Raw genomic sequence first — 22,768 nt, forward strand, 5'->3', positions numbered from 1 at the left:
GAAATCTCTAAATCTGTTGAAATGGAGGTCGTGGTGTCTTTGTTAGAAGATGTTTCAATGAACTGGGGGAGCAAAATCCCCATTAAACTGGGCAGAAAGAGACTTGGAAACAAGTCAACAGAGATATGGAGTATAAACAGAATATGTGTTTTTATAGGGTGAAAAGAAATGGGGTGACAATCAAAAGCATAATGGGCTTAAGGAAGGGCTCTGATTTTTTTCAAAGTCGTATTTGTAGATGAATTTGCGTGATGCAATAGTGAAGGAGAAATGAATGGTACAGAAGATAGTTGCAGGAGGGAAGTTCTTCATGGAGGTTACGAGCTTGGGAGTAGGAAGCAAGGGTGAAGAGGCGGGCGTCAATTAAGTTGGTGGCTTGATATGGTGGCAGGAAGGTGGGGGAACTTCTGTCAGACCCCCAATATTCAGGTCAAAGATCTGCCAGGTTCTGGGAGTTAAATTCGCCCTCCCTAAAATGGGCACATGTTTGGCAGCCCAAGTGGACTGTTCACTCCTCTTACCTTCGAGTACCCACCAACCCCTGGCCTGTAAGTGAGGGTAAAGGGTTAACCACGAGGTTAAAGAAAGGTCGGCGAGGTAGCAGGACGCATGAGCTCTATCTAGGCCACCTCTGGGCCTGCCAGTTCTCACCAACCTCTCACCTTCTCATTTTTGGACGGGCCCAGAACCTCCCTCTCTCCTCCCACTCCACCAGGTGGAAGAGGGAGAACTGGAGCCGGAGTCTCGGGACGCGCGCCCGTCCCCGTCGCGCCTGCGCATTCGTCCCTCGTCTCTCTGGCCCGGGAGAACCTGCAAGTGGCTCGTTCTCCGTCGCTCGCTCTCGGGCGCGCGCGCCCGGGCAGCGCCTGCGCAGAAGGACGAGGAAACTGGTTCCCCGTGCGGCCCCAGCGCCTGCGCGCTGCGGGCTCCGGGCCTCCAGGCCTGAGGGAGAGGAGCCGGGAAGATGGCGGCTGTGGTGGAAAATGTAGTGAAGCTGTGAGTGGCCGTTTCGATCTCTCCTAGGCCGGGAGGTCTTGTAAGGGGCCTGGGAGCAGGGGGCGGTATGGGAAGGGACGAGGCGGAGAGAAGGACGTGCCCGGGAAGGCATTATTGCGACTCATAGTGGGGAGGGCAACAGGAGACTCCAGAGAAGACGTTGCGCTTCTTTGGAAACTTGTGGAGGCCCTAAGGGTGGCCCACGGGAGCCCCTAACGGGCAGCCTTCCTGTGGGGCTCTGCGGCCTGGGCGCTCCCTTCATGCTGAGGGGTTCCAGAGTATGGCGCCCTTGTTGCGTACGAGAGACGGTCCCGGGTTCGCTCCCGAGACGCCTCAGTCCGGGGGAGCCGGGCAGAGGGCGGACCCGGGAGTGGCCCGGCCGCCGACCCCTTCTCATCGGCTGCACGCAACCGGCCCGGGAGGAGCAGGCTCGGCAGCCCTGGCGCTGTTAAGCACTCTGGGCTGTTCTATTCTAAACAATCCCGTGATGTTCCGGGTGGCGGAGGGGCGGCGGGTGGTCCTTGAGTATCAGGTACCCGAGACCAAAAATATTCTTGGGAAGAATTTGTTGAGGAGCAGATACAGAGGGAAAGAACTTCAGGGAATAGGGCCTTTGCGCCGCCCAATCCCAGCCATCCAAAAGCGGGCATTGGACGGACGCGGTCCAGGCCGCCTTGCCGCCCAGAGGGGCATCTAGGCCGGCCGTCTTAGCTCTGCAATACTCTTGGGCTAGGCAGATTTCGAGCAAGGTTAAAGTTAATGGTTGTTGGGTAGATGGAGAATGGCCTGTTAGCTGTGAGTTAAAGATGCCTTGGGACTTGATGTAACCCAGCCTCCTCCCTGCAGAAGAATCTGAATGAATTTTGCAATGAGTTCATGCCCCCCGTGGGCGAATACAGCAAGCTCCTTTGATAGGTAAGTTTGGCTGGCTGCAGAGGTAGGAAAATTGAGAGCTGTCTGGGTGTCTAGTTTTGGATTTTGACTGAATGACAAGGTAAAGGTTTGGGAACTCTTCTAAAGGACTCACAGCTTCTCATCTGTCTTTGTGGTGGGCTGAGCCCCACTCTTCCCAAGAGCCCTTTTTAAGGGTACATTTGCTTCTCTCCCTCCCCCTGCCTGGAGCCTTTTCTTTGAGAATGCTTTCCCGCTTCCATTAAGCTAAGTGCCTTCTCCTTCTCCTCTTGTGGGTTGTTTTTTTTTTTAACTTGCTTTCAGCTCCATCCTGCTGCCTCTTTCAGCCACCCCTCCTCCCAATGCTATTATCTTTCTCTCTGATCTGCCCACTCCAGTTTCCCCAGCTCTCTCTTCAAGCTGACATTTCCCTCAATTTAGGAATGATGCTGTTGATCCTTATATAGTTATCCTTCCTGACTCACATGTTCTTTCTTTGTTTCCCTACCTTTCTCTTTGTTGACTCCCCCTGTCCCATTGTAAGGGGAGGTTTTACACAGGTTTCATGCTTCTCGAAAAAGAATCAAAGCTTCTACCTTGGAAACCTTACTGTACTGGGGGAATGTCAAACTAGCCTAGGTTTAAGAGTTACACGTAATGAGATTCTACATGTTGGAAGATTTTCATCTGGGAAATAGGGATAGCAACCCTTCTGCGTGATGTTAGAAATGAGGGTTTGGCCATTTAAGTAGAGCATGACTTCTTATTTCTCTTTAAAGAACTGTAGAGATCATGAGGGTCACCAGCCACTGGTTCCTGGATACCAGTAACTTTCTGCTCCTCAGTTCTAGCTGTAGAGAGCTGTGGACCACAGTTAATACATTTCCCTACAGAACTTGCCCTTTAAGAAGGGACTTGCCGGCTTCCTGTACCATATTCTCATCCTGGAAAGAGGTGCTTTTCTGGCGCTTCTCTTGACCATGGTGTGCCTAGTCTTATGACAGCTGAGGCTATACATCGAGGTCAGGACTACTAGCTCATCTTTTCTGACTTGCATCTTGTTCTGGGAGAAGAATTTCCCTGTTTATAAATTTTCTGTCCCTCCCAAATGTGGTGTCAGAATTGAAACGATCTTTAAGGGGTCTTACTAGGGCAAAATAATGGTATAAAATAGCTATGGTTGCTGACTGGTTTTGAAATCCTCTGAGTTAGGTAACGAGATCTGGAGAATGATGTTACCTTGAAATTTCTTGAAATAGGAGCCTTAGATTCTTAAGAGATCTCTCTCATTCTCTCTTGCTCTGTCCTCGTCAGATCCTCTCTTCCTCCAACTGGTGTTTCATTCTCAGCTCTCTTACTCACGAGACAGTTTGCCCCACCTTCCGAAATCCCACTTAACTCACAAGAGCGCTGATAGAACATCTCTCATGCATCCCCCCCAGCTGTTTCCAGCTTCCTTGTTCTGACTTTGCAGCTCTCAGCCTGTCTAGCCCTTCCATTTGACTCACACTGTCAGTGTCAATTCCCATCAGTGGAAACAAAGGAGCTGCTGCACTCAGCCTTGTTTATCCAGTTTTCCTCTGTTTAGTGAGGACATGGCTGCCTCCTAAAGGCGAGCAAATATGAACCTGTTCCCTTCGCTCTACTCTCCATTACAGGATTCATGCCTACCTCAAATTACAGTCATTACGGCGCGTTGAATCAAGCCAGGCTGTCTTGTGGTGTCACAAGATGTGTGTGCAGTGCGTGTCTTTTTCAGCTGCTGGGAATGTGCTAAGCTGTGCCTAAGTGGTCTATTGTGGCTGCCCAGTGAAAGCCCCCCTCAGATTCCAGAGAAGGGTTTGTTGCTGTAGCTTGAGTTATGGACATAAACAACAGAAGACCTCGGTTCAGCTTCTTTTGCTAGGAGTCTCCCTCTTGTAGAATATGTCAGAGCTTATCTAGTTCAGCCTCCCCAATCAATAGCATAGGAACCTGAGGTCCATGTAGGTTGATTAAATGTCCACATTTATGTGGTGACTTGCAGCCAAGCCAGGTCTTTTTACTCCTTAGTCAAGATGCTTCAGACACCATCGTGAGTACTGAGGATATCGTGGGAAAGAAATCATCTCTGCCCTCATTTTGTTTATTTTGAGATTGATTGGATATATAAATGTGAATATAGTTAAAGTTCCCATACTAAAATACTTGTTAAACCCTGAAGCATGAGAACAAGATTGGTTCTATATACATGCTTCTTAATTTATTTACTTTTATTTTTGGCTGCATTGGATCTTCGTTGCTGTGCGTGGGCTTTCTCTAGTTGTGGTGAGCCGGGGCTACTCTTTGCTGCAGTGTGCGGGCTTCTCATTGCGGTGGCTTCTCTCGTTGCAGAGCACGGGCTCTAGGTGCACAGGCTTCAGTAGTCGTGGCTCGCGGGCTCTAGAGTGCAGGCTTAGTAGTTGTGGCGCACAAGCTTAGTTGCTCTGCGACATGTGGGATCTTCCCGGACCAGGGATCAAACCCGTGTCGCCTGCATTGGCCGGTGGATTCTTAACCACTGCACCACCAGGGAAGCCCATACATGCTTCTTAGAGCCAGATAACTCCTGGCACTGTGCAGTTTTGCAGCTTTTTAAAGCACTTTAAAAAATCAGATTTCAAATTGAATCTTTTGAGTCCAAGAAGTTTCTTTCCTAAAAAATTTGATGGTGTGAGAATGGAGAAGGGCCTAGGATAGGCCTTTGAGCAAACAGGTTTTGTATCAGTGTAATGATACTCAGTAGAAAGTAGGCTTCGAGAGTGTTCAAGTATTTTCTGATGTTTTCCATTTACTGTAAAATTAGTATATAGAATTAGTTGGCTAAACACCTAGTTTAAAGTTCAGAAGATATAAAATGGCACATAGGAGAAAGTCCCCTAGTCACCTGGTTTTTCTCCTTGGAGGCCTACAGTTTCTTTTCTACCAATTGGCCACATAAATGGTGGCATCCTATAACACTGCTCAGCCCTGTACCTTTTTTTTTTTCTAGTTATCTTGGAGATTGTTTAATGTTAGTACACGAAGAGTTTCCTTCTTTTTTTTTTTTATGGCTAAGTAGAATTTCATTGTATAGATAGTTTGTATAGATAGAGTTAGTATAGAGTTTGCTAAATATAGTTTCATAAGTCTCCCAGACCTTTTTGAATTCTCTTCTCATTTGTAAAAAGGAGCTAACCTCTGCTTCTCAGAATCCTGAGGATTAAGAGAAATAGCATCTTGGCTAGCACAGGGTTATACTCTTGAGAGGCACAGAATGAACATTATTTTCTTCCCCTCTTTGTGGGTTAGACTAAGGTCCAATTAGACACACGATGAAATCCTGTGTTCCTGACGGTAATTTATTTGTAAAGTACCTTTCCTCATAATGACTTAGTGAAGGAGCTTGGTGTCCCATGAGGCAGAAATGGTAGCAAATAAAAGCAGAGTGACACTCTCCAAGTCCCTTGAGCCTTCTAGAGAAGCAGATGGCCAGTGAAAGGGATAGCTCAGCACCAGCCCAACACACACACACACACACACACCTGATCTTTGTCTTTCCTGCAGCCTTGGGGAGCAGTATTACAAAGATGCAATGGAGCAGTGCCACAATTACAACGCCCGCCTCTGTGCTGAGCGCAGCGTGCGCCTGCCTTTCTTGGACTCACAGACCGGAGTAGCACAGAGCAACTGTTATATCTGGATGGAAAAGCGACACCGGGGTCCAGGTGAGGGTCCACTCAGGAGCACAAGGAGGAAGAAGCTTCCTCATCTTAGGTGATGAGCCAGCTGAAAGGGTTTTCCTTACTGCTTTCCTCCCATGGAGATTATAGTCTTCCCATGATTAGAAGCCCAGGGAGGATGAAGCATCTTTGTTTTCTGCAGGCTGCACTGCTGAAGCTCTTGTTGGGCTTCTGGAGAGCTATGTGTTAGCCAAGGCCTCTGAGCTTACGTGTGTTTCTCTTATCCGCACCCTGTCCCCAGGCCCTCACTGTCCGTATTCCTCCCTTGCTCTAGAACTCAGTCAGGGCCTACTCATGCAGAAAGTGTTTGGTATTATTTTCTAGGGTTAGGTCTTGACTTCACTCTCTTTTTCCCTTCCACAGGATTGGCCTCTGGGCAGCTGTACTCCTACCCTGCCCGGCGCTGGCGGAAAAAGCGGCGAGCCCACCCTCCTGAGGATCCAAGACTTTCTTTCCCAACTATTAAACCAGGTAAAGCACACTCCTCCCTGAGCAGGGGCATAGCCTGCTGTGTAGTAGGAGGCCTGCCAATCACCTGTTACGTACCAGGCCCAATGCTAGATCCTAAAGATACTAAAATGAATGAGATGTGATTCCTTCTGTAAAGAACTCAGTCGAATAGAAGAGACAGGTAAACAGATAAGTTATGGTGCCAAGTGAACCACGGTGTCTTGGTTCCTGGGCAGCCAGAGACCAGAAGACAGTGACTGGCTAGTGGCTGATCTAGCACTGTATACACCCGGAGAGGTCTGCTTCCAGCCCTTCTGAGCCTCGCCTCCTCCTGGCCTTGCCTGCAGACACAGACCAGACCCTGAAGAAGGAGGGGCTGATCTCTCAGGATGGCAGTAGTTTAGAGGCTCTGTTGCGCACCGACCCGCTGGAGAAGCGAGGCGCCCCGGATCCCCGAGTTGATGACGACAGCCTGGGCGAGTTTCCTGTGACGAACAGTCGAGCACGGAAGGTACAAGATTAACACTGTGGTTAAGGGAACTTTGATGGAAATCAGTCTCCTCTTCATCAGAGGCCACCCAGTAATCAGAATAGAAGTAGAAGCTGTGGGGCTGGAGGCAGCCACCTGGAGTTCTGTTCTGCTCCATTCCGTAATGAGAACTTCACTGTTACCTTCCAGTCTTTGCTGCTCCTTTCCTTCTAACTACAGACTCTCGTTCGTCTTCTGTTGCCACCAAAGTTTTTTGGTGCCTGGGGTTACGTGGGTGATGCAGACCTGGTCTCTGCCAACAAGGAAGATAAAACTGTACATAAAAATAATAAGAGCTAAAAATATGCCAGGCACTGTGCTAAGTGCTTTCCATCGTCTTCTCCAGTCTCTACAACCTTATGAAATAGGTATTGTTGCCCGTTTCACGTATAGGGAGGCTGCAGCAGATCAGTGAAAAAAAAAAAAAACTTCCCACCAGGCCACCCAAGTAAGCAGGAAGGCTCTAATTTAAATCTGGGAAGTGAGGTGTCGGAAGGGAACCACCACTAACATGCACCTAAGGTGGCAGATCAGAGGCAGGAGAGGCCACAGCTACTTGGGGTATCAGGGAAAGTTTTATGAAAACATGGGGTTTGATGTAGCCACTTGGAGATGATGGGAAAGGCATTCCAGGCTAGGGGAGCAACATGAAGAGAGGCGCAGAGGAAGGAGAGCCCAAAGCACTGAAAGAACAGCAGTGAGGAGTGAGGCTGGAGCGGAGGGACCAGGTCACAGAGGAGGTTCTGGGCGGCCTTGGCCAGTCCCATCATGGGGGAGCTTTTGGATGTTCCTTATTTCTGCCCATCCTAATCTTCCTGTCCACTCAGCGGATCCTAGAACCGGACGACTTCCTGGATGACCTCGATGATGAGGACTATGAAGAAGACACTCCCAAGCGTCGGGGCAAGGGGAAGTCCAAGGTGAGGGGCCAAGTGCTGCCTGCAGCCTGGGGGCTCAGGTAGCCTGCAGAGTCCCACTGTTTTATTGCTTGTTGTTGCCATTTTCTCTCTTGAGTGAGATGAGCAGCCAGCTTCTGGGAGAGTCTAACTCCTCAGGCCTAGACACCTTGTTAAGGGCTTTTTTTTGCTCTTCTTCACAGGGTAAAGGTGTGGGCAGTGCCCGTAAGAAGCTGGACGCTTCCATCCTGGAGGATCGAGATAAACCCTATGCCTGTGACAGTGAGTGCCTCACGAGTGGGTGGGTAGTCCTTGCCTTGGACCCAGCTCCTCAGGATATGAGAGGAGGGAAGGTTGTGTTCTTGTTCAGAGTGGTAAAACAAGCCTGGACTCTTGTCCTGCCTGCTGACTGGTTCCCTCTGAGATCCCTGAGAGGCCCTGGCCTCCGCTACACGGTGGGTGAGCCCTGCATGCTCTGGGGGAGATTGCCGTCCTCGGGGTGGGGGTACCCGTGAGGGGCACACACAGCAGGCAGGGTTGGCCTCAAATAGGTGGCATCCAGGTCTGCTGGCCCCAATCAAGTCAGGGCCCCAGGAGTCCAACACTGACTTTTTCAATGTCTGTGCTCTCTCCCCCTTTTCTCTCTCTTGCCCACTTCTGTCCCTCCACCCTGGGAGCACCATCACCGCTGGGGTTTCTCTCTCGTTTGCTCCGCTTTCCTGCTGCTGCCGCACCTGTCTCAAGTGTATCAAGGCCTTCTTCTCATGACTTTTCTTTCTGTCTTTCAGATAGTTTCAAACAAAAGCATACCTCGAAAGCGCCCCAGAGAGGTAGCTCTCTCAACTTTTCAGACTTTTGGTTTTCCTATCCCTTTTTCCCTCCTCCCTTGTTCCTGCCTTATCATCTGTGATGCTAGTTGTAAAGTCTCTGGAATGGCATGGGGACAGGAGCAATGGGCCTTCTATGTGCTCCACTCCTCACGGTCCTGGAAGCTGCCTTTACCACTGCTTGTCTCCCACAAAGTTGCTCCTAGGGCTGCTCGGGCCCACTGCATGGGGTGGCTTCAGAAGCATTATAAGGAACCCGTTACAAACAGATCCCTCTGCTCCCCCTTCCCCAAAACAGATAGTGGTGAGCTAACGTTCCCCACCATCTTGCCACCCCCTCCTCCCATCCCTTCCCCGTTCCTTTCCTGCTGCCCCCTGCTCTTCTTGGTATCACTGCTCAGAACTGCGAGATGCCTCATGGGGATCTGCTTTCCTTGCTGGTTGGGGGTTTGGGGGTTTGGGGGTTGGGCAGGGCACTGATGTGGGAGTGTCTTTGAGTTTCTCTGGGAGACAGCTATCCCAGCAGACTCAGTTGGTAGGTTATCCCCAAGAGATCCACCCCCTAGCTCCTTTATTTGGGCAGAGATGGGCTATGTTATATATGGAGTAGCGTAAGCCTCCTTCATTTACTGAGAGGTAAAAAAGTTTGGAGTCTCTGCTACCTTTCCTCCTTCCTGCCATATTGCAAGACTATAGAAATTTCCTCTCCCTCCTGACCTGGAGCTCCCCAGACTATTCCCAGGGCAGGCGGTGATGGGGCAAGGGCTCAGCCTCCCTGACAGCCTACGTGGAGGAGTACAGGTGGCCATGGGCTGGAGTTTAGTAGGGAGAAGAGCCATGGAAGCTGGAGAGCCCCAGGTCTGATGTTCTTGGCCACGGGGAGGCAGCTATCACTAAAGGCCTGTCCCTGAGCAGAGCTGATGGGGGTGATTACCTCTGCCTCAGGTGGAGCCCACAGCTTAGAGGGGCAGGGATGTGGCACTCTGGGATCCTGACGCCTTTCTCTGCAATCTTCTCCGCGCTTAGTTTGTGGAAAACGTTACAAGAACCGACCAGGCCTCAGTTACCACTATGCCCACTCCCACTTGGCTGAGGAGGAGGGCGAGGACAAAGAAGACTCGCAGCCACCCACCCCGGTTTCCCAGAGGTCCGAGGAGCAGAAATGTAAGCTGCTGTCAGAGGCGGGGCAAACAGGCGTTGGCCTGGTTATGAAAAGCCCTCCCTGCAGGGATGTTGAGAGACCCAGAGGCCCACATGGGTATCATGAAAGTTCTTCCCTTTCTCCCTGTAGCCAAGAAGGGTCCCGATGGATTGGCCCTGCCCAACAACTACTGTGACTTCTGCCTGGGGGACTCCAAGATCAACAAGAAGACAGGACAGCCCGAGGAGCTGGTGTCCTGTTCTGACTGTGGCCGCTCAGGTACCTCCAACCCAGGGCCAGGGCAGCCCTAGCCGGCACCCAGTCCCCGAGGGGCTCGTGGCTTGCCAGCATCCAGCGGCTGTCACAGTCACCCAGGTCACCTCGCTTCTCCCCGACCTCCGGCTGCCTGTTTCACTCGCTCCCCCCACAGGGCATCCGTCCTGCCTCCAGTTCACCCCCGTGATGATGGCAGCCGTGAAGACCTACCGCTGGCAGTGCATCGAGTGCAAGTGCTGCAACATCTGTGGCACCTCCGAGAACGATGTGCGTGTGTCGTCCCGTCCCGTCCCGCCCCTGCCCCTGCCGCGCTTCTGCTCAGCTCTCACTGTACTTTCCACCCGTGGGAACTTTGATTTGTTGGGCAGGTGTTCACTGAGTACCGACTTGGTGTCAGACACTGTTTTAGGCAATAAGCATGCTAAAGACAAACAGGGTCCCTGCTTTCATGGGGTTTACGTTCTTGCGGGAATAAGCAAGGAAGTGGGTGACGTTTTATGCTATTCCATGAAGAAAGTGAAAGCAGTAATGTGGCAGAGAGCAACTGGATAGCTGATTCAGATAGGCCTTTTCTGAGGAGGTGGTGTCGGTGTTGAGGTTTGGATGATACAAAGGAAACAGTTCAAGGAGATTTGGAGAGAGTATTCCCAGGAAAGAGTAGCCAGCAAAAAGGCCTAAAGGTGGACGCACTGGGTGGATTGAGGCCCCTGTGGCCGGCTGGAGCCCTCCTGCAGTGGGAGAGCGAGTAAAAGATGAGGCTGGAAGGCAGGTGCCATCAGCTTTGAGAGTTTAATCAGGAGTGATGTGGTTTGTCTTACATCTTAAAAAGGTAACTTTGGCTGCTCTGTGGAGAACAGACTGGGAGGGAACAATGTGGAGGCCATGAGATCCGTTAGGCGGCTGGTGGCGTCCAGGTGGGATGACAGTAGTGACTCTGTCTGGGTGGAAGTGGACAGCAGTGATTTTCTGTCTAGAGGGTCCCATGTCTGTTCTCACTGCCATCTATCCTGCCCCTCCTGGAATTAGCAGCCGTGTCTGCAGAAGCCCTCCTTCCTACCTGTCCTCAACAGCCCAACTGAGACCCGTTAGTCATTCACTTCCCCCCTTCCTCTTCCATCTTGCATTCTCTAGGACCAGCTGCTCTTCTGTGATGACTGTGATCGTGGCTACCACATGTATTGTCTCACCCCATCTATGTCTGAGCCTCCTGAAGGTAGGTCTCCCTGATCTCTTACTCAGAACAAGTATTTTATTAGTAACTTGGAAAATCGCCTGTACGGTTAAGTGAGTTCTCGTATCAGTGATACATTCTTTCAGATTAGGGAGTAGGCACATTGCCTTCACTCAGTTCAGAGTGCTTTCCTAGCATTGCAACTTTGAGGCTTTAATGTTTGTACATTATCACCAGATAACATTTACAAACACAGAAAATCGACAGCCTGAGAGAAAACAGATGCTGAGCAGAGAATAATTACCAGAAGGAGAGATTTGTTTTCCTCCAACAAGTCTAAGAAACTCAGTTCGTAGTTTGTCTGACGCGAGACTAGTTTTAGCACTCCATTCTCGACAGATGTGAGCGTTTGTTTCTGCCAGTGTCGGGGAGGGAGTTGAACCTGGAGCCTTGAGTGGGTCACTCTGGCCCTCCAGCAGTGCTTAACGATGCTTCAGGTTTATGGAAGGTCTTCGACAAAACCAGTGGTGACACCAAAAAGTGGCTGCCTCGCCGCAAGTCCTCTTCCAGCCAGGTGTCTGTGCCGAAGCCGCTCCTTTATAGAAATTCAGAAGCTTACTCAGGAGGACACAAATGCCTAGTAGCTGTTACTGTGACAAAGGATGTGGGCCAGCATTACAGGCAAGAGAAGGTAGCTCACTGTGATGTGGGCTGACTTGTAGTGTAGGTCAGACTGCTGTCACCCCCTAGAGAAGGAGGCCACTAACAAAGTCTGAGGGTCCTGCCACAGCTGCAGGGGAGCACTCAGCTTTTTCATCTGTCATCCCGCATTTATAAGTTTCATCTGTCATGCCATGTTTGAGGAGAAGTAGTGTGCTTTTGGGGTTTTTAACCATAAAATACCAGTTCACAGGCACAATTCTACATTAACTGTAGAAAGGCTTTCCTAATGACGTGCTGGCAGACACTGAGGTAGTGGAGGGTTGTAGGCAGCTCACAGCAGGGTCCCCGTAGAACCATCAGATGGTCTAGGCTCTAGGTCAGGGGTTTGCAAGCTATGACCCTCTGGCCAAACCTAGCTGCAGCTAGTATATATAGCTCACAAGCTAAAAATGACTTTTACATTTTTAAAGAGAGTTTTTTTTTAAAAAAAAAAGATATGGCTGAGACTGTATGTGGCTCACAAAGCCTCAAGTAGTTAACACTCTCCGGCTACTTACAGAAAAGCTTATCAACTGCTGCGTATTTACCTTTGGGTCAGAAAGGATCTTACCTTTTTGAGAGTCACATATCTCTGAAGAGCTGATAAAAGCTGTGGATTCTTTCCCCCAGAATAATGTTCAAATACACATATGTACAATTATGCTTATAACTTCAAGGCATAAAGAGCTAATTTTCTTTCTCAAAAAAAAAAAGCATAGAAGAATCCAGCCATAGCAAATATTAATAAACAAGGTATGAGCTAGTTATATTTCTCATAAGGGACATTATTTCCTGTTTTTCTATGAAACCAGACTTGGGTCACAACAAGTTGGGTCATCATAGTTGGCCCCCTTTCCTCTGATTGGGTCCTCAGCCTCTCTCAGGCACCTAGTGATGGTGGGGAGCCCTTCTCATCTTTCCGTGGTCTTCACAGAAAGCTGTCTTATGTGGAATCAGTATTGGTTTCTCTAGAGCCTCTATTCATGATCTTGATTCTAACCTTTGGGGCCATGAGAATGAAGTCTGGTTCTTCTGTAATCACAAGTTTAAAGCCTTTTAAAGCTTTAAAAAAGTTATATCTACCCAGGTCCTCTTTAGTGATTCTGATTTAATAGGCCAAGAGGGCCTGGGCATCTATATTCTGAAATAGGCCTCTAGGCGATTATTTCTTATATCTCCATTGAGAATTATTTTTCATGATATTTGAAGACCTAGAGTTCCTCCCTGCTCAGGATAACTGTGAAACTTTGCTACTGCAGGACATCTCCCATCCTGCCCGTAGCCAGTCCTGCTACTGGAGGTGAGGTATGGGGAGTAGAAGAAGAGCAGGTGAGGATTGTGCGGGGCCCCTCCTAACCCCTTATGCTTCTCTGCAGGAAGTTGGAGCTGCCACTTGTGTCTGGACCTGCTGAAGGAGAAAGCTTCCATCTACCAGAATCAGAACTCCTCTTGATGTGGCCACCCCGATCCCCCATACATCTAGGGCTGTTTCTCTCCTGTGTTTCATACCCACCTTCCCTTCCTAATCTCTTTCACAAGTCCAGAGAACCTCGGGGAGGTCGTGCCAACCTGCCTTTGGCAGCAGCAAGCTGAGGTGGCAGCTCTGACCGCCTCTGGCCCCAGGCCCTCAGGGAGAACGGAGCATCACACTGCCCCAAGGCATACCTGTGGGCCCAGCTTCTCACTGTTCTCCATGAAGTGCATTCACTCTGTCTGCCTTGGGCCCCGGCCCTGGTATTCACAGGGTTCAAACCGTGTCCTCCGAGAAAGAGTGGGAGAGCAGCTCACTTCTCTCAGCTCTGCCTCCACTCTGGTCCCCAGGGTTTTCCCTTCCCCTGGAGGTGAGCCAGGCTGGGGCCTCTGCCAGAGCAGCTGGGAGTGAGAACTGAGCAAGCTTGCAAGAAGCTTCCGGTGCCCTCTGTGCTGCTTAGCCTCACAGCCCCCTTCCCCCAGAGCGGCTCTCTGCGGCTCTCTGTTCCTGCTACCCAGGATCCTTTGCCTGAGCCAGGATGCTCTTGGTCACCCTCCTGGCCCTGTCCCATTCCCACCACTGCACCGCAGGGGGAGGAGCAGCTTCACCTGATTGTTCCTTGTGCTTGCCTGGCTCACCGTCACAGGCCCTGGTCTCTAGTGACTGAAGCATTCCCCACCCTTGTTATTTCCTGTCTTCTGCCTCCCCTCCTTATTCCCTTTGGTTTTGTGGGAAGAGGGGAAGCATTAGGGGGCCAGGCCAGCAGCTTGGGGGCCACAGGGAGATGTTGGACAATGTGCCTGTTTTTTAACTCGATGAAAAAGCCTACCTCCGAAATCCCCTTTTAGTTCTTCCTGGACCTGGGCATTCAGCTCCTGCCCTTAACTGAATTGGGAGCCTCTGCCTCCTGCTCTGTGTATCCTGGCTCCTGGGTGGTGGGGAAGCCACATAGACATCCCTTTCTTCCCTGGCACGCTCGCTAGCAGCTGGTAAGGTCTTCGCACCCTGATTCTTCAGTTTTCTGCCTGGTGACACATTAAGTAGTGGGGCGGGGACAGTCCATGCCAGGACACCCTGGAGTGTCCTTCCCCTTGGCTGTGGGAAGGCCCTAATTCACTGTCACTTTGGAGTTGAGGTGTCTTTTTTTTTTTTTCTTTCTTTAGTTCCTGTATACTAAGCATTAGTACAAATAAACATTTTTACACAGAGCCCTCTGCTGGATTGTTTATCTCCAAACTCCCTTTCCTGGTTAAGGCCACTTCATCTTAAATCTTTCTTCCTTAGGATAGTAGCCTTTTTTTTTTTGTTTTGCGGTACGCGGGCCTCACTGTGGTGGCCTCTCCCGTTGCGGAGCACAGGCTCCAGACGCGCAGGCTCAGCAGCCATGGCTTACGGGCCCAGCCCCTCTGCGGCATGTGGGAATCTTCCCGGACCAGGGCACGAAGCTGCATCCGCTGCATCGGCAGGCGGACTCTCAACCACTGCGCCCCCAGGGAAGCCCAGGACAGGGGCTTTTAAATGTTTTGAAGCATAGCTTTTACCCCAAATTAAAATTTTAGCTTAAGCTCAGTAGATTAAGTTGATATAAAATTGGGTATTTGTTTAATTTCTTATGTAAATTAGATTATAAGTTTTTTAATAAAGAACAATGAAGTTTTGATTACAAAATTTGGGTTAAAAAATAACTTTAAAATCCTGTTTATTTCTGTATTTTTGTTGGTTTGGAGGAAATTCTGCTGGATTTGTATATGCAAGTGGTGACAGGTTTGTAACAGCTGACCTGGCGATTTCAGATACTTAAAAATAGGTCCAGAAGCTTGATTATAATGACAGGAAAATTAATGACATCACAGTGAAACACATGAAACTTTTTGCACGAGTAGTGAACATGAGCAGAGAGATACCTCAGCCTCGCTCGCCTGACGTACTTTCATTGTATGTCGTGTACATGAACTCAGCCCGTAGCGCAGCGCTGCAGCCTTCCTCCAGGCATGTATGCGTGCACAAAAATGAGTTTCCTTTTCCTGCAGCCGTTTTAAAGATTTGAATCAGTTATGAGCCCCCTGAAGGTTTTCTGGGACAGTCTGAAAGCCACTGTTTCCTACTGAAAGGTGTGGCCTGGGCCCTTGTGTTCAGTTAAGTAAGCAGGGTGCTCTAGTTTGGGAACTGTGTTAGGGACAGCACAGCCCCCATCCTCATGCCTTTACATGGAAGTAGGCCTGGAGCAGAGGGAGGAAAGCAATGAAATGATCCTTGGTGGTTCAGTGGTCTAAGGTGAGAACAGATAAAAGAAAAATTTAAGAAAGGATGCTGATGAGAACACTAACAGGCATAAGTGAGAGGAAATTTGGAAAGTTTGCAGGCGGTGGATTTAGGATGGCATACAGAAGGATGGAAGAGGGGTCAGGATTGGGATGGGAAGGGAAGCCTATGAGAAAGCAGACTCATCTGTGGCCCCAGCCTTCCAATCAGAGCTGTAAAGGGAGAGGAAAGGAGGCTAGATCTGAATGGGGAGCACTAGACCCCAGGTTAGAAAGTCTATATTTGATTGCAAAGAACTGATGGCTACCAAGGAAGGGAATAATATTAAATCTTGGGGCTTCCTTGGTGGCGCAGTGGTTGAGAGTACGTCTGCCGATGCAGGGGACACGGGTTCGTGCCCAGGTCCGGGAAGATCCCACATGCCACGGAGCAGCTGGGCCCGTGAGCCATGGCCGCTGAGCCTGCGCGTCCGGAGCCTGTGCTCCGCAACGGGAGGAAAAAAGAAAGGAAAAAAAAAAAAAAAACTAAAATTAGTCTTTGGGACTTCCCTAGCAGACCAGTGGTTAGGACTCCACGCTTCCAATGCCGGGGCACGGGTTCAATCCTTGGTTGGGGAACTAAGATCCCGCATGCTGCGTGGCATGGCCAAAAAAAAAAGAAAAAGAAAATTAGCCTTTTCTCACCCTAAACCAGAACTGGCCCCAAGCAAGTAGTTTATTGTAGCTGGGCTGATAGACGTGAGGCCCATGCTGTCCATGGTAACATGTTTTGCGTAGCTTAAAACCTTCCATTTTTTAAAAAAACACTCAATGAGGGGTATTAGACCTGTTTGGCAGGTGAGGAAGCTGCCTAGGGTCACGGCTAGGAAGACCTCCGGCGTTCACGCAGCCCAGAGTCTCGTCAGGCCCCGAGGGCCGGGACGCCTGAGGCTGGCGGCGCCTCCAGGACTCCCGCCGCGTCCGGGATCCGCCTCGCCGTCCCTTAGCACTGGAAGCTCCGTCCCCCGGGGGACCCGGCGACCCGCCACTTTCGCGATGCCCAATGAGACTTAGCCAGGGGCGGGACGGACGCCACCGAAGGCCAATCTAACTGGGCCGGGGCGGGGCTGAGGCGGTGGGAGCTGAACTGCGGACCGCGGTCTTCCCTGTCGGGAGAGGGCCCGGCGCGGGCGGCGCGCTCGAGGCCCTGCTGTGCGCGCGCCCGCCACCCGCACAGCCCCTCTGTCCGCTCCGCGCGTCCCTCCCCTGCTCTCCCGTAACCGCCGGGAGAGGGGCTCGGGAGCCGGGCCGGGGCCGGGGCGGGAGCCGCGGGACGAGCGCCAGAGGTGGGTGCGGAGCGGGAGGCGGGGAGGCGGGGAGGCCTGGAGGCCCGGCGGGAGGATAACTGGGTCCGCCCTGCCGACGGACCCCGGGTCACCGTGGGGAGAGGCCGGCCGGGTTGCGGAGCCCGACTCCCGGCCTGCCTGGGTCCCGGACGCTCGTCCCCGCGCCGTGGTACCCCTCCCAGGCCACGACCCTCCCAGCTGAGGACACCCCGCCCCTCTCGCTGCCCGCGGCCTCCTAACCCCTCTGGCCCTTCGTCGCCTGTGCACCTGCCCTTTCGGCCTTGTGCTCCTACTACCCCTCCAGGCGGGACCCTGGCTCAGCCTTACCTGCTCAGGACCCAGCACCAAATTAGACTTGCTCCTTCAGCCCCCAATCCGTCCCTCTTTGTCGTCTGTACACCTGTCACCTCAATTCTGTTCATTAACTCCACCACCCTGCCCCGAACATCTTCATCTACATCCAGCCTAGGCCATCATCCCCCCTCCCCCTCCCCCTCTCGGGGATTCCTCCCGCCAGCTCTGATTATCCCTACACCTGCCCCACTCAGCCCCTACACCTGCCCCACTCAGCCCCAGGGCCCCTGTCCTCGCCCGTCCACTCTCCTTTGTTGCCTCTGCAACTGTCCCCTCGGCTCTATTCATCCTTCTCCCCCAAACCGCAGCCCAGACTCCCTTCTCCCTCTGACCAGGGGACCACTTCCTCTGGGCTCTGTTCTGTCATTTCTCCTCATCAGTGCCCGGCCCACTGCTCACTCAGCCTGGCCATTTCCCTTCCTTTCAGCCCAGCCCTCTCACCTCCTGCTCAGGGTACCCTCACCCTCTTCCAGCTGGTCCAGTCTTCCCTGGCCTCTCCCCCACACCAGCCTATCTCCCAGCCTCATATATCTCTTTTCTTACTGACCTCCTCTCCCAACACGAGTGGCCTCCACTGTTGCCCCCGCTCGCCGTTTCCTCCCAACACAGGTGCTGTGGAGACACCATGGAGCTGTGCAGTAAGAAGAAGCTTCACGCCCTGTCCCTGGCCGAGAAGATCCAGGTGCTGGAACTCCTGGATGAGTCCAAGATGTCCCAGTCGGAGGTGGCCCGGCGCTTCCAGGTCTCCCAGCCCCAGATCTCCCGCATCTGCAAGAATAAGGAGAAGCTGCTGGCGGACTGGTGCAGTGGCACGGCCAACCGGGAGCGCAAGCGCAAGCGGGAGTCCAAGTACAGCGGGATCGATGAGGCTCTGCTCTGCTGGTACCACATTGCCCAGGCCAAGGCCTGGGAGGTGACGGGGCCCATGCTGCTCCATAAAGCCAAGGAGCTGGCCGACATCATGGGCCAGGACTTTGTGCCCAGCATTGGCTGGCTGGTCCGCTGGAAACGCCGAAACAACGTGGGCTTCGGGGCCCGCCACGTAGTGGTGTCTCCGTTCACCCCTGAGCTGCCTCCCCCAGCTCCCACGCCCCAGGCCCAGCTGCCTCTTTCTCTTAAAGATTTCTCCCCAGAGGACATTTTTGGGTGTGCTGAAGTGCCCTTGCTATATCGGGCAGTGCCCGGCAGAGTGGGTGTGTGTGATCGGGTACAGGTGCTGCTGTGTGCCAACAGCAGGGGCACAGAGAAACGGCGGGTGTTGGTCAGTGGGCTCCAGGCTGCCCCAAGATGCTTCTTTGGGGTCAGCAGTGAGGCCCTGCCCGCCTCCTACCACCCTGACCTGGCCATCCCCTGGTCAGAATGGTTGGCACAGTTTGATCGGGACATGGGGCGGCAGGGCCGACAGGTAGCCTTGCTGCTGGCTGCCCGAGTGGTGGAGGAGTTGGCAGGCCTGCCCGGGCTCGGCCACGTGAAGCTCTTGCCTCTGTCCGCTGCTAGCACCACGCCTTCCCTGCCCAGCTCCGTGGTCCAGGCCTTTAAGGCCCATTACCGGCGCCGTCTGTTGGGCAAGCTGGCTGCCGTCCAGAGCGAGAGGGCTGGCACATCGCTAGCTGAGGCCGGGGCAGGCATCACAGTGCTGGATGCTCTACACATGGCAGCGGCGGCCTGGGCCAAGGTGCCTCTCCAGCTCATCGTGAGCAGCTTTGTTCAGGAAGGGCTGGCTCCAGGCAAAACGGCCCTGGCCCCGCACAAAGCCTCAGAGATGCCACCCGTCCCCGGTGGGCTGAGCCTCGAGGAGTTTTCCCGCTTTGTGGACCTGGAGGGTGAGGAGCCTGTGTCTGGAGTGTGCAAAGAGGAGGTGGGCACGGAAGACCAGGGTGGGGGCGGAGAGGACGTCTTGGAGCCCCTGCCCACCAAAGCCGATGCCCTCCGGGCTCTGGGCACGTTGAGGAGGTGGATTGAGTGCAAGGGCACCGGCCCTGAGCTCTTTGCAAATTTCTACGCCTGTGAGGAGGAGGTGGAGCGACTCTGCTGCCTGTGAAGGGCCCTTCCAGCCGGAGCCCCTCCTCTCCTGTTTCCCATGGAAACGCCCTCTCTCAGAAGGCAGATTGGGGGCTGGTCTCTTTCCTGTGGAAATGGAGCTTTTGTGAAAAGCATTGAAGGGAGACAAGTTGGGAGACTAAGTCTAAGCTCTGAGCGAAAGTTCTCCAAGCCCTGAGAAGAGGGTCTAACGATGGGGTGTCAGGGAGTGAAGCTAGGCTGCATGGTTCCTGAACCGCTGTGGAGTCAGGGACTTGGGAAGGTGGAATTCGGGCTTTACAGACAGGCCGATCCCTTGAATTCTGTGTTAAAAACAGTTCTGCTTCTGGAAATAAAGTTTTTAATCAGAAAAGAGGCCAGGGTGTTATTTTCACGGGAGAAGGGTGAAAACGTTCACCTCAGATTTTTAAATTGATTGCTGAGGGTCGCTGCCACGCGGCTATCGAGCTGTGTGCGGATGACCAGCAGTGAGCCTCTCCTGGCAGGAGGGACTCCCAGGACGTGAGGACTCCTCATGGGCAAACAGGCAGATCCCAAGTATTGCCCAGGACATTCTGCTGCTCTGATTTCTCTCTCAGATTGCCATGGTAGGGGTGCTGTCTGAGAAAGAAGAGGACAAGCTAGGGACATTCTAGGGGAACAAAAAGGAGCCAGGGGAATTCCTTGGTGGTCCAGTGGTTAGGACTCTGCACTCTCACTGCTGAGAGGGCGAGGGTTGGGTTCGCTCCCTGGTCACGGAACTAAGATCCTGCAAGCCGAGTGGCCAAAAAAAAGGAGGCAGGATTTGGAATAGCCATTCATTATTTCTTTTCATTCATGTGATCATTTCACGACATCTCTTCAGCAAGGCCTCCTGCGTGACAAGGTTGCGAAGATGGTGTCCCCGCCAGGCAAGACCTTGCAGACAGTGACAGTGGAGTGTGATTAAGGGTCGTCATAAAGACGTGTGCGCAGTGCTGTGGCCCTGGGGAGCCTCGGGAGCAGGTGAGCTTTGAGCTACAGCAGAAGGACAGACAGACAGAGGAGTGGGAAGGATAGTCCTGGCAAAAGGGCGGCAGGCGAGGAGGCAGCTGTCCCGAGAGAGCACGGGGAGGCCCAGAGAGCTGGAGGCACCTGTAGCCCCCCAAGCCTGGTGGTGGGGCGCCCCCAAAGGGTTTCACTCATGGTGGGGACAGGTCATTTGTGAGGTTCTAGAACACTGAGATGTGGAGGGTGGGTCAAAGACGTGAGACCTAGAGGCAGAGAAACTCCCACTGGTCCCAGTGACAGATGGGGAGGCCTGAGCCAGATCCCGCACGGGAGCAGGATGGAAGAGGACGGCTCACCTGGAAAGGACCAGGACTTTGGACGCAGATAGACCCTGGCTGCTGAGTGCAGCTCCAGGCCGAAATCCTACATGAGGCCTTTCACGCCGACCGCAGGAATCACAAGGCAGGGCGGTGTGGTTTTCTGGGGAGCATCACAGTCAAGGACTCAGACCAGCCCAGGGACCTCCTTGTGTGGCCTTGGCTCAGGCGCTCTCTAGGGGCTTCGCCAACACCTCCTTACTGGGGGCGTGGGCTGAGACCCTTCCTCCTCTTTGATGTAGTACCTTTCACTCCCAGCGCTTCTCTCCCTGCCTTCCCCCACTCCCCACCCCACTCCCACTGTCCATAAAGAGGCAGGAGACCGTGTCATCTGACCCTCCCCAGTGCTGTTGCATTTGGGAAAATGGACCCCTGGGGAGCTGGCGCCTCTTTCTGCCTCTCAGACAGTAGCACTCAGTGAATAAAGACCGACTGTTCTTTCAGGTTGGCTCATCGTCCTCACTGACCACCTCAACACCTGGCAGCCCGACAGTGAGACAGAGGTGTGTCATTGCCCACTCACTTTTAAACAGTTCTGAAGCTGCCTGCTGGCTTTCCATTTCTGCCTAAGGTCCCAAATCATTCAGCCTTTCCCCACAGATTCTGCTCTCCTGCCTGTATTCTTTTTCTTTCTTTCTTTCTTTTTTTTTTTTTTTTGGCTGTGCTGGGTCTTCGTTGCGGGCGTCTTTAGTTGTGGCACACGGGCTGCAGAGCTCACAGGCTCAGTAGTTGCAGTGTGTGGGCTTAGTTGCCCCGAGGGCTGTGGGATCTTAGTTCCCCGACCAGGGCTCAAACCTGCATCCCCTGCATTGGAAGGCAGATTCTTAACCACTGGACCATCAGGGAAGTCCCACCTGTATTCATTCAAATTGTCCTTTTTCTGAAGTCATTCCAGTTCTGACATATCTCTTTTTAAATGTTGAAACCAAAAGTTACATGATCTCTAAAGGCCTGACCAAAGCAACCAAGGGGCAGACAAGCAATCTGTTCTCAGGTGTGTCGTATTCCTGTGGGAGGAGCGGGATAGAGCGCAGGGTTTTCTTGCTGACTTCTTTCCAGAGCTTGTTTTTGGTTTTTTTTTTTTTTTTTGCAGTACGCGGGCCTCTCACTGCTGTGGCCTCTCCCGTCGCAGAGCACAGGCTCCGGACGCGCAGGCTCAGCGGCCATGGCTCACGGGCCCAGCCACTCCGCGGCACGTGGGACCCTCCCGGACCAGGGCATGAACCCGCGCCCCCTGCATCAGCAGGCGGACTCCCAACCACTGCACTACCAGGGAAGCCCTAGAGCTTGTTTTCTAAAGCCACCAGTCCCCCAAAAAGAGGGAGCTCCCTGGCAGTCCAATGGTTAGGACTCAGCGCTCTCACAGCGTGGGCCCCAGGTTCGATCACTGATCAGGGAACTAAGATCCCGCAAGCCATGCAGCACAGCCATAAAGAAAAAGCCACCAGTCATCTCTTATTTTCTTGCATTGATATTGTGTATCGTACTTAACTTTTGGTGGGTGGCTCCATGGGCTCATTCAAGCCGTATTTACTGAACGCTCTGCTTGTGGAGCAGGTCCTGTTCTGGGACCTGAAGCTAGTGCTGAACAAGAGAGAGAGGATCCTCCTCGCTAAACCCTTCCTTTCTGGTAGAGGGGATAAAGAAAAGACAAGTAAAGAAATAAACACGGTGATTTTGGACAGCAGTGAGTGCCAAGATGAAAATAAAACAACCATGTCCTAGAGAGTGACTGGGGGAGGGGAGTCAGGGAAATGTCGGGGGGGAGTAGTGACTGATAAGAAGGGAACACCCACTCTTCCAAAGGAAGAGTGTTCTCTGCAAAGGGAACAGCAGGTACAAATATCTAAGGTTAGAAACCGCTTGACAGGTTTAAGAAACAAAATGAGAGAAGGCCAAGCAGAGGAGGAGGGCAGAGAAGTGGGCAGGGGCCTCTGAGATGGTAGCACTTACATTTCATTGGAAGCGAGACAGGAAGATTCTTTTTTTGTGGGGGGGCGGGGAGAGAGGGGAAATTTAGACAAAGGAGGAACATGATATGTTTTATGTTTGAAAAAAACTAATTCCAGTTGCTGCGTGAAGAATACATGGCAAGGTAGGGAGCAAAAGTAGAAACCGGAAAACCACGTAAGTTAGGAAGCTACTGTGGTTGGTGGGACTTCCTCACGCACTGGGCATAAGGTGTAAGGAGCCAGAGAAGGCGAAGAGGACTTCGGCTACTCCCAACAGACCTAATTTTTTTTATCAGGGTCAGGCAGTCCTATCCGATGTTGCAGGTTTTGCCACATGCAAAATGGGGGACAAAGAAATTATGTGCATTATTTCAGTTGATTTAAAAGTTTCTATGTTCAG

General features: G+C 52.3%; 2 protein-coding genes across 3 annotated transcripts; both read left to right on the forward strand.

Moving 5' to 3' along the window:
- Positions 1-911: 911 nt before the first annotated feature.
- Positions 912-14,298, forward strand: DPF2 (double PHD fingers 2). 2 transcript variants are annotated; one of them, XM_065881398.1, is made up of 12 exons: positions 965-996; positions 5,452-5,612; positions 5,991-6,098; positions 6,425-6,588; positions 7,434-7,526; positions 7,706-7,784; positions 8,291-8,332; positions 9,356-9,493; positions 9,621-9,749; positions 9,901-10,013; positions 10,878-10,959; positions 12,996-13,072. In XM_065881398.1, the coding sequence occupies exons 1-12, from the start codon at positions 965-967 to the stop codon at positions 13,070-13,072; spliced, it is 1,218 nt and encodes a 405-aa protein (XP_065737470.1). The 2 variants fall into 2 exon arrangements, with proteins under 2 accessions (XP_065737471.1, XP_065737470.1); XM_065881399.1 differs by lacking the exon at positions 8,291-8,332 and having other exon boundaries at positions 912-996; positions 12,996-14,298.
- A 3,357-nt stretch (positions 14,299-17,655) lies between these two features.
- On the forward strand, positions 17,656-19,071 carry TIGD3 (tigger transposable element derived 3). Its single transcript, XM_065883222.1, has one exon. The coding sequence runs from the start codon at positions 17,656-17,658 to the stop codon at positions 19,069-19,071; it is 1,416 nt and encodes a 471-aa protein (XP_065739294.1).
- Positions 19,072-22,768: the final 3,697 nt, after the last annotated feature.

The sequence above is a fragment of the Phocoena phocoena genome, chromosome 8, assembly GCF_963924675.1.
Source record: "Phocoena phocoena chromosome 8, mPhoPho1.1, whole genome shotgun sequence".
Taxonomy (NCBI): Eukaryota; Metazoa; Chordata; class Mammalia; order Artiodactyla; family Phocoenidae; genus Phocoena; species Phocoena phocoena.

Bases quoted from the DNA above. Each gene is read 5' to 3' on its own strand.
- DPF2 (XM_065881398.1), top strand. From the start codon at position 965: ATGGCGGCTGTGGTGGAAAATGTAGTGAAGCT. The intron at 5,613-5,990 runs GTGAGGGTCCAC...TCCCTTCCACAG, and splicing joins AAAGCGACACCGGGGTCCAG to GATTGGCCTCTGGGCAGCTG. The intron at 7,785-8,290 runs GTGAGTGCCTCA...TCTGTCTTTCAG, and splicing joins TAAACCCTATGCCTGTGACA to ATAGTTTCAAACAAAAGCAT.
- TIGD3 (XM_065883222.1), top strand. From the start codon at position 17,656: ATGGAGCTGTGCAGTAAGAAGAAGCTTCACGCCCTGTCCCTGGCCGAG.